At 48.2% G+C, this 10,951-nt stretch overlaps 1 protein-coding gene across 2 annotated transcripts; it reads right to left on the reverse strand.

The window, feature by feature from the left end:
* Positions 1-1,775: 1,775 nt before the first annotated feature.
* Positions 1,776-9,667, reverse strand: LOC119303429. Of its 2 annotated transcripts, XM_037580556.1 has the most exons (4): positions 9,447-9,667; positions 8,955-9,066; positions 8,018-8,139; positions 1,776-2,847 (listed from the first exon to the last, which is right to left on the reverse strand). In XM_037580556.1, exons 3-4 carry the CDS (start codon positions 8,128-8,130, stop codon positions 2,115-2,117), a joined length of 846 nt encoding a protein of 281 aa, XP_037436453.1. In that variant the 5' UTR covers positions 8,131-8,139; positions 8,955-9,066; positions 9,447-9,667; the 3' UTR covers positions 1,776-2,114. The 2 variants fall into 2 exon arrangements, with proteins under 2 accessions (XP_037436453.1, XP_037436452.1); XM_037580555.1 differs by lacking the exon at positions 8,955-9,066.
* Between the last annotated feature and the right edge of the window lie 1,284 nt (positions 9,668-10,951).

Below are 10,951 nucleotides of genomic sequence, written 5' to 3' on the forward strand. Positions count from 1 at the left end.
CACATATAACTTACCATGATAGTATACAATAGTTTTTTTTCTATCATAGCCATGCTATGGGAAAGGAAAATGAACTCAAAATCATAAAAGAAATAGTACCATAAGCAGAATTCTTAACCTTAATCAAATTTAAGCAAGAATTTTCAGATTGTGAGAAAATAATCAAAAGAAAAAATGGCACATAACCAAGATGACACTAATTCAAGCTAACCATCGTACTTCGACTAAAAGCATATAGGTGTGGATAGTAATCTGACATTGAAAATTTTCATAGCAAATAAGCGGGCAAAGAATATGGGAAACTAAGCATAATCTTTACTCGTGATTTCTACAAAAATGGATAAACATTCATAACAATTACTCCCTCCCTCCGGAAAACCCTGTCCCTCAAATGGTTGTATCTAGCACCAAGTAGTGCTAAATACATCCATTTGAGGGACAAGTTTTTTCGGACAGAGGAATTAACAATGAGGGATACTAATGAGGGAACTCTAGGTATATGGGTCTATGTCAACGGTCTAATAAGACTACGCAGTCGAGATCGATGCCAATGGCCCTATGCCGAAGGAAGCCGTCGGCACAGGGGTATACCGATCGTATACGGCCTATGCCTATGCCGACGGCCTGCATAGGGGTTTATTCCGGTAGTGGCACTTTGTATGTTTTTGGAACGGGATATGTTTTTTGTCACAAGACGCTACCGTGTGGCCTCTTTGATTCACACGAGGCGAGCTCGGGACGGGCCTCCTGCGGCGGGGTTCGTCTGCGGGGGAGAGAGATGGGTGTCCACGAGTGGAGCGCTGCCGCCTGCGCGCACTGGCCGGCCTGCACTTGATCCAGAGGGGAGGTGGGTAGGGTTGAAAGGGAGGAGACGGGAGAGAGAGAGAGGGGAGGGGAGGAGGCGATGGCGGAGGCGAGAGGAGGAGAGGAGGAGACAGGAGAGGGGAGGAGGCCATGGCGGAGGCGAGAGGAGGGAAGATGGGGCGCTCGGACCGCGCTGCTACAGTAACCATGTTCATGGCGAATAAAAGGAGACGTGGCCGGTGCCGCTAGTTGGGCGCACTGGCTTATCCTTTATATGTTCAATTTGAAACGGTACAGAAAGAACACGAGATTGCAATATCATGAACACTGGAATCCGGTCCATTTTCTGTGTTTCTGTTGCCGCGCTGTGGACGTTTTTTCTGTGTTTTTTTGTTGGGTTATCTCTGTGATAATGGAACCCGGTCCATTTTGGATCACATGGAGAAAAAAATGAACACTGGAATCGTAAAATGAGTCTGCGCACCAAGTTTGTTTGATTACCTCATGGCAAAAGCTGATAAACCGAGGATTCTTTACAAGAGATTTGAGTGGCTTGAGTTTCATATATTAGAATAACAAAGGAAGCTTTAGGGAAAAAATATAGTTCAATCCTTTGAATCGTCCGAAATTCCTGTGAAAAAATCCTTTGAATCAAAGGAGCCTTGAAACCAACCAAATTAACAATGTGAGTACTTGGAAAAGCAAATCTGATCTACCACACCTGAACTGACGATGGTGAGTTTTCCAGTGGGCTGAATGCCGTCGGTAAGAAGAAAAGAAAAACAGCACCAGTTCACGGCCTGCGTTCCCTGGCAATGTGTCCGGTTCTATTGGACCGATTACATTACACAAACTCACAAAGCAAACGTAAACAGATAAAATTATCTGGCACCCCTCAAAAAAAAGAGATAAAATTATCTGGCAAAATAGGTACCTCAGTACTCAGGTTTTTTTAATAGAATATATAAAAGCAATCGTCCCTCGATTTCCATTAAAAGAAACGATCATAGTTCTTACAAGCAGCTAAAAAGAAAAGTAGTGCAAACAGCAGCTCAAAAGACTAGCTGCAACTAAGCCATCACAGCAGCCAGAAGGAAAGGATAGGGAAACCCAGGACGCAGCCTGGTTCCAAACCAACAAAAGATCACCATCACCATCCAGACTCCCAGTGATATACAAGAACTAGGTTCAAATAAAATCGCACGACTCATCAGGGGGCTAACAACTAGTTCTGGTTCGCACAAGACAAACATGGACTGACTAGTTGTGGCATGCACGCCCACGCACGAGCACGATGGGCAAGCCATGTTTCAACCATCTAACAAGCTCGCCGCATCTGAATCATGTCCTCCGTCCTCTCTTCCTCCGCCATCGTCTCTGGATGCCGGTCCCCCATCTGAGAAGCTGCCTTGCCCGTCTGACGTCTGCGGATCGTCCCTGGCACGGCGAATATCCTGTACCCTGGCCACCCGCTCCTTCCGCCGAGCGATCTCCCAGATCTCGTCCATGCTCAGACGGTAGTCATGCGTGGCGACCTTCTCACTCAATGTCGGAAACTGCTTCACAATGAAACACAAGGTAGAGTTATCGAGTTTTGCGTTGGTGGTCAAGCCCTCTAGGAGCGCGAGCTGTTCCGTGACGGGCTCGTCCTCCGTGTACTGGAATGTGATGGCCTTCACATAGGGCACGCTTCGAAGCGGAACATCCACCGTTAGGTCCAGATCATAGGTGCGCGCCACGGCGCGCCACACGGCAGCTGCAGTGGCGTGGGGAGCGTAGACCGGAAGGAGGCGGTCGGAGAGCGTGGCGAGGATGTGGCCACGGCACAATGCATCCATGTGCGCCCACTGCTTGCCGGCAGCCGTCTTCTCGTCGGGAGGGCGCTCCTCGGTCAGGACGTCGGCCACACCAATAGTGTGGAGGCGGAGCAGCACTGACTCCTTCCAGCGGAGGTAACCGCTCTCTCCGTCCAACTGAATGATGGGGAGCAGAGGCGGTGCAGCCGTGGGCAGAGGTAGTACTGGCGACGACATCGATCCATGCCTGCAGTGTTATGTTTCGTGTCATGATCTCACGGTCTGGTACAAGAAGCGCAACCATGATGTATGTGAATATATGCAGGAATGTACGGACTAGTATTGCTGATCAACTAAATGATTAGAATACAGGTGCAAACTAGAATTTTAGGAATGACACAATGGACAGGTGCCCATGCATGTAGTATTCATGATTCTATATGGTAGCAGCAGCATATATAGTACTAGCTGCATCGAGTCAGAGCTCCATTTAGCATTTTTGTAGTTGCCTAGATGGTATGTACCACCTCTGTTTCCAAATGTAAGACGTTTTGGCAGTTCAATTTAAACTGCCAAGACGTCTTATGTTTAGGGACAGAGGGCGTACTAGTTAGTAGCAAGGGCCGTCAGTTTGATCACCATACGTTGATGTATCTGCTACTTGGGTGGTGGCTGATACTTTCATCGGAGGACGGTGTTTAGAAATCAGATTGCTGTGGATGGAAGATTCATGGTACCAACATAACGACATGACAACATGCGGGAGCGTCTCTTTTATCCACAGAAGACTTCAAGTATAGTCCTCTCGAAACACGATTTCTCCATCCTTTATAAATAAAGGCACAAACGGCCTAACCGATACAAAGTGATGAGGAAGTCCTAATACAAGCGAGTCAAAAAAGAAATAAAACAGCATTCGAGCAAGTGGAACAAGTGCCACCAACCCAACACTGAGCGTGAACACAGGAGACACCGCCCCTAACAAGATACACCGAGCGTGAACACAAGAGGCACCGAAGTACCAAACGCACCAGTCATGACAACACCAGGATCACGCGCCAACCCTCCCCTTGCTACCCACATATCCAAGAGGAGACGCCACCACTGCTGCTCGCTGTAGAGTCACCCGTGCAGCCTCACCATCCATAGCTGCAGCCCCGACTTCCAGGAGACACCCCACCGGGCCACCACCGCCAGGACACCGGGCTGCCGAAAAGCAGGCACCTTGGGATGGACAAGGCAAGGGAGGAACCATCTTGCCGTAGCACCACCATGATTAGGGACAGCCAACACAGATGGCGGCCGACACAGATGACACCCGGCTACGGGTGCCAGATCCCATATGGATCCGGCCCAACCACGGACGGGAACGAGGATCACCGACTCTAGCCAGCATCATGTCATGGGCCGACTGCCCACCACACGATGCCAACGCGCACCCACCCGAAGCAGACCACCGGGTAGCAGGACTCCACGGGCCATGTGGCCGTTCAAAACCGACCAAGGAACAATTCACAAGGCCCGCTACCGCCCAAACCCTAGATCCCGCCCGACACTCGCCACCAGAGCCACACATGCCACCACCTCACGCTGCCCACCCAAGCCAGCCACAAGAAAACCGCAACACACCGTTCGTCGAGGGAGCCACCCCACGCCACTCGAGACCGCCGCAATGCCATCTCTGGCCGCCCCGCCTGCCAGCTTAGATGCACCACCCATCATGCAGCCTCACGGCGTTGTCCCACGCCAACGCCACCCCGCGCAGATTCACCGTCATGTCCCACCCGTAGCACAACGCCCCTGCCGGCCCGCGGTAAGCCGCACTACTTGTATTGCACAAGAATGTCGGTGTACTAAGACATGGGTGCTTAGTACCCTGACTTGTGCACAGGCAGTTGCAGCCTTCCCGCCGGCAAGGCTTGCCAGAGAGCTACTGCAAGCTAGACTCAAGATATTGATATACAAGACCGTGAGAAGACCTCCAGGCAGGTCATCGAGAAGTACTAAGTTAGTACCGAAGGACAAGATCCCAGTTGCTGGCAAGCTCCGCGCCGACAAGCCAAGACCGACAAGCTCCTTGCCGGGAAGTTTCGCCTCTTTGCTTCTCGATCGCTTCACCTCGTCGACCAGCTGATGGCTTGTCAAGATTAGGTGTCGAGCAGGCAGATGGCTTAGGGAAGATCATCAGGACGCGTGTCGGCGTGCCATGTAAAGTTTAAACTTTATTGACACCCATCTCATAGACGTGTCAAGAAGGTAGGGTTCGGCCAGCCTGACGGCACAGAAGGAGACGTCTTTTGCCAAAGGATCATTATCAGCTCACGGCGCATTAAATGCCTTTGTCCTAGTCTGGCGGGATTAGGTTGGATAACATCGAGGCCACTATTCACATTTATGTAATGACCATGTTGCCACTGTGGTGACCCCTTTTCGTCTATAAAAGGAGGCCCAAGCCTACCTTGGCACAGGTCGACACTTTGCTCACTCTTATACAGTAGTTGCACCTTGCACGCACCTTTTCCGGCAAGCTGCGCTTGTAACTTGAGCCCCAAGTAAATCCACCATAGAATAGGAGTAGGGTTTTACGCCCCCACAACGGCCTGAACCTGGATAGATCTCGCGTGTGAACTGCTAGATTTGCTCTCTGTGCTCATTGATCTCCCCAGCCGAACTAGGCAAGGGGCCTCGCTGGTGCCATAGATCGTCGTACCCCGACAAAGAGGGAGAAGAGCCGCGTCGTCGCCATGCTTATGCCAATCAGGCTTCGCCCGACAGAGGGTCCTGGCAGCGGGGGGAGGGGGGAGGACAGGGATGGAAGGGAGCGGAGGAGATGGCTGCCGCGAGGTGGCAGCGTGGACGAGTGACACAAGAGGAGCAAAGCTCTACTTCTGTCAGAATCTAGCTAGTTAGCAACCACACTTTCAGTTCAAAGCCATAGACTTGATGTCTACAACTACTGAAGTGCTAATCCAACATCCCTAAAAGCTCTAAGGTCACTGGAAAGCGAGCGTTGTGGTGCATTGGGATTGTGGGGTGCCGCTGCACCCCAATTGTGAATGTGTGGCCCGCTTTGGTTAGCCCACAAGCATGTGCACCTAACGCAAACTATCTTGGTCCTCTGTCGTGCCACCTCCTGATCTCTCTTTCAAGCCCCTCTTTTCCACGAAATCGCTGCCGCCACTTCCTCCAATTCTGGTACAAGAGCCGCGACCATTGAATTGACAAACTCACGATGACACCAGGATCACCCGTCATTCCACCCCTTGCTACCCACATATCCAAGAGGAGACACCACCACTGCTCACCGCAAAGTTACCCTTACAGCCTCACCATCCAGGGCCGCTGCCCGGCTCCAGGAGACCCCACCGCCGCCAGGACACCGGATTGCCGAAAAGCGGGCACCTTGGAACGGACAAGGTGAGGAAGGAACCATCGTGCCGTAGCACCACCTTGCGCGGCCACCCACCCAAGCCAGCCTCAATTCCTAGTAGGGTGGGTTTCCTTTAGGAAGACAAATAGAACTTGGACCCGCCATAATATAAGGGGAGGTGGTCGGTACCGGAATTCTCAAGTCATCAATAAAACTAATTCTTTTCCCCCAAGCTATCCTCCTCCTTACCTATCAACACCGGCAAGACGCCTACCCGGTGGATATTCATTGGCCCTCGGGCACCTCGAGGCCAGAGGCACGCCCTCTGATCCCAAGACTCTAACATATACGGATATTGGTATTGTGTTTTACTGTCTTTCTGAAGTTTTCTAAATAGATGTGAAACAAGCTGCAGAACTGTGCTATATACATATTTCTAATAGTACTTAAATTGAGCCATAATGCTGCATGTTGGAGAGTAAGGTTACTGGAGTACCAACTTTCTGTAGTCTGTAATATGTTTTGTGGGAGCTAGCTCTGGGAGTATGGAAGCATTTTATCTGCCGTAATTGTTCTATAGAAAATAATTTGATTTTCTATTTGAGGTCCTTTGGGGGGATTTCGTCCTGGTGCATGCGTTGTTACTCATAAGCTCATCTTTCAGCGTTGTGTACAGGCAGATAATGAAGGATCGACACTCAACCAAATGGTTCATTTTTCCTTAATTGTTTTCTCCACCCTATTTCTATAAATGTAGGTGTGTCTGGACTGAGAAAGTAGGCTGCTCGGTGCTGCATTTACATGTGTGTGCTGATGAGGAAATATGTATGCATTATTTGATTATTTCCAAGTTTATAGAATGAACAGTTATTTCCGTCATGTACGATGAAGCTCTACCTTCAAGTAAAATATCTTATATTGTTCTATAGTTACTACTCCCACCGTTCCCAAATATTTGTCTTTCTAGACATTTCAAATGGATACAACATACGGATGTATGTAGACATATTTTAGAGTGTAGAATAACTCATTTTGCTTCGTATGTAGTCACTTGTTGAAATCTCTAGAAAGACAAATATTTGGGAACGGAGGGAGTACACAGCTGCAACATTTCTCCATATTGACAAATTGTTTGGCTGCTTTCTTGGTGTTAGTCTCGTGAGAAATTTATTGAGCATTTGAATGTAAGGAAAAAAATATAAAGCTTGATTGAATTCTAGGTACATGAAATGCATGTACCGCTCTGCTGTTAATTAAACATACCAGTTTTCTCAACCAATTGTTGTTTACCTGGTGTCGTTGGTGAATGTTCAGTCTAATTTTTTTAACAGCCTAAACTTGATAAATTATGTACTTCTAAGTTCTAACAGAGAAGATGCAAAAGATAGCCAATCAATTTCAGGAATTGCAATACTGAACCATGCTTTTTGTATATATAGATATTTATGTTTATGAGCAACCAACTCAGAAGGCACCTAACAAATGGGCTTAACATTCACCATTTGAGTCTACTGCAAAACATTGTAGACTTGTCAAAAAAGGGTTAGTATCTTGAGTTCTAGGAGCTCGAATTATCATCACAGATACTAGAAGAGAAGTCATGACTTTTCAGTTGTTTTCCCTAAATCTAATCCCGTTTCTTTACTAAGGCCGAGGAAATAATCCGTACCTTATTAGTAATTTGAGAACAGTTAAGAGTGATATTCGTTCTCTGATACAAAAAGTTTATATTCTAAACTTTGTAGTACAACTATATAGCTAATTATAGACCGATGATAAGGTACCATTCTAATGGTGATTTCACTTTTATCTGTCTCGCTCGTCCTGTAAATTCGTGGGGCACTAATTCTTTTAAGAAAGCATATATTTAGCTCAAATATGTGAGCTATTGAGTGATCTGGCCTGAAATGGTTTATTTGTCTCTTGAATTTTGCATTCATATGCCAGAGTTTCGGGCAGTGGCGGAGCCAGGATTTCCGACATGGGTATGCATGGTGAATTTTTTTTTGCTTCACAACAACGTAGGAAATAAAAAAGTTCATGATACCGAGGTTGATCTTGAACTTGGTTTTCAACGTCGATAGATAGCAATGTTGGTGCTGGCGTTGATGTCGAACTTATCTTCGGCGCCAATGAAGCAGCTCTGTCCCACAAACTCATTTTTCACACCTATAAAAAAAATGCATGTTACATAGTGATGGTGGCAATGGTAGGCTTATATACTGCCATATGTTATATAAACGCATATAGGAGCTTATATACTGAATTGTTTTTGCAAAAAATGTTGGGTATGCATTGCATACCCTTGCGTTAGCCTAGCTCCGCCCCTGGTTTCGGGGTACTCTGTCGATGCTTCATGTCGCTAGAGAAGGTACTTATATGGATTTGATGTTAGGACCATTTTAATACCGGTTCCAAATTCACATCATCCTAGTTTCCCTCTAATTCAGTAAACTATAGGATGTTATCTATTTCCAGGTCACATTCGTAATGATAGTTGACTCCTATAAATTGCCTTTAAAAACATGCTATTTGTGTATATTTTTGTCATGTTTTTTCACTTGTTTTAGATTGTTTTTTGTATTGCTCCATATTCTAGACAAATTATAGTTCATAAGTTCTATGCAGGAATGTGTCACTCATCCTACCACTCAAGGTTTAGCAATGGTTCCTTTTATCAAAGCATCAGTACCAGACCAACTCTATAATACATAATTGTGTTGCACTCACATATGTGGTTCATCAATTAATTCTACAGAAACTTATTTCTTTTATACGAACAACACTTCCATGACTTAAAACTGAATCTATATTCCCTAATATTTAACATTTTCTCATACTCAAGCCCCGTGACTTTTTTAGTTCTCTAATGGCTTCCATAATAATGTAGAAGTTCTTGATACTTTGATTTTTTTAGATGGTTACTCTTGTATTTGTAATTTCAAATTAATTAAGAGATCTTTTATGGTTTTGCAGATTCTTACCTACCTGCAATTTTGATCAAGAAATTATTCACAGCTTTTCTTGACACAAATATTCCCTTTTTTGTGTATAATTGTAGGTGATCGATACCATATGCTTCAGAAATTCTATAACCTGCATGCAGAGGATAGTAAAGAACTCTATTGTCAAGTAGTGATATCTTTGTATGATAAAGATAGGCGTAGTTGCCCCTTCATATCATACAATATTATCATAACAGCAACCAAATTGCAAAATGGTATGGATTATATTTATCCTATAGCTAACGTAAATCGTGTTATCATGTTTTGCATACGTGGAAACTCTCAATGTTTTTTCTTCACCTGAACATTGTGAAATTTCTTTATCTTGACCAATAAAATAAATGTAACTCAATGACCATGCTTTGAAATGTCCTGCGGCGCAGCAAGGCACGCCTATTGTTCAAACGCTGCAACAGGATCCAAGAACACACGGGAAAGGAGGGAAGGATGGGGGGGAGGGAGATCGCTTACCGGGTGAATGATCTCAGCGACCTTCGGCTGAAAAAGACGAGGTTGAGGAGGAGGAATACGGCGACGGCGGTCCGGCGAGGCGGAGGATGCAGTACACTTCAGAGCGGCGGAGGATGCAGCAAGGCAGGACGGAGACGGAGCTGGGGGCGGCGTCGGCGGGGCAACAAGCGGCGGGCAGCGGGCGGCGGGCGGCGGCCGTGGAACCCTAACGGGTGGAGCTTTGTGCGTTTCGGTCGCATGGTGTGTGTGGTCGACCGGTGCTGGTTGAACCCACGGGTTCAGGCCATTTTTGTTTTAATTTTTTTTTCGCCTAAAACCAAACCGCACGAGCCCAGTTCAATTTTCTGCTCGACAATCCAGTCCATTCTTTAGGGCATCTAGAACCGCAACCCGCAAATTTCCTCACGCTCCATCCACGGACAGTTGGATATCAGTCCACAGACATGGGTGCAGGAGATCCGATCAACAATTCGAACCAATCTCAAAAAATTCTATCAAACCGGACGGATTTCATTCAGTTCAGATATAGTTTACATAAAAATGTCGATATTTCGACCGTTTAACTAAAAAACTAGAAAAAACATAAACCCTATACCGGACAACCACCTCGTACGCGTGGCCACCCTGCCCTGCCGCACCGTCGTCGTCGTCGTTGTCAGCGTGGTCCCTCTAGCGGGGGTACGGTGTCAGAAGGCTGCGGCAGCCTTGTCCGGCGGCTGCCTGCCGCTCGCGGAGGAGCCGCTCCGCCTCATGCTGCGCCGTGCAGCGTGTCGCCATGGCCACTACAGGTGTGGCCTTCGGAACCATGGTGGCTGCAGCCTTGCAGCGGCCGGCGTTGGTGAAGCAGTCACGAAGCGACCCCTCCTTGCCGATCTTGGTGAGCTCGTCGTCAAGGCGGCGGCGACGCCTAGCGGCCGTCTCCGCGGTGGTCACGGAATGGTCGAGCACCCATGCGGCGGCGAGGTTTGGGTCATTGCAAACCTAGTCCGGCGCCACGTCGCTCGTGGCGAACACGGAGTGGCGACTAGCATTCCGCCGATCGTACTGCTCCTGTTGCCGAGCCACGCGCTCCGCCTGAGTCACGACGCCCCTCGAGCCCAATGAACCACAAGAGCAAGGATGCCGGCTTGGTCTTGACGTGGTGACACGGCGGGGAGGTCGGCTCCTCCTTCACGCGTGCCGGCAATGGCGGCGACGGCCCCATGTAACGGAGCGACCGCTCCGTCATTAACTCGATCTGACGGACAAAATCTTTGTCCTTCAGAGCGGCCTCTTTGAGGAGTCGGGGCGGCTCCCGCGGTGGCTCCTGTGGCGACACCTGGTCCTCCTCGTCACGGGAGGAGATGACAATCTCCTCCTTGGCGGAGGAGCCAGCCGCCGTGGACACTAACGGGCCCGGAGAGCGTCTGCGGCGGCGCCAAGAACCGCCGGAGGAGGAGCTTCCGCCTACTCCGCCAGCCGGCGGGGAGCACCACGATATCGCCGGAGCTTGGGTCAAAGAGGGA

The sequence above is a fragment of the Triticum dicoccoides genome, chromosome 5A (genome assembly GCF_002162155.2).
Source record: "Triticum dicoccoides isolate Atlit2015 ecotype Zavitan chromosome 5A, WEW_v2.0, whole genome shotgun sequence".
In the NCBI taxonomy this organism is placed as follows: Eukaryota; Viridiplantae; Streptophyta; class Magnoliopsida; order Poales; family Poaceae; genus Triticum; species Triticum dicoccoides.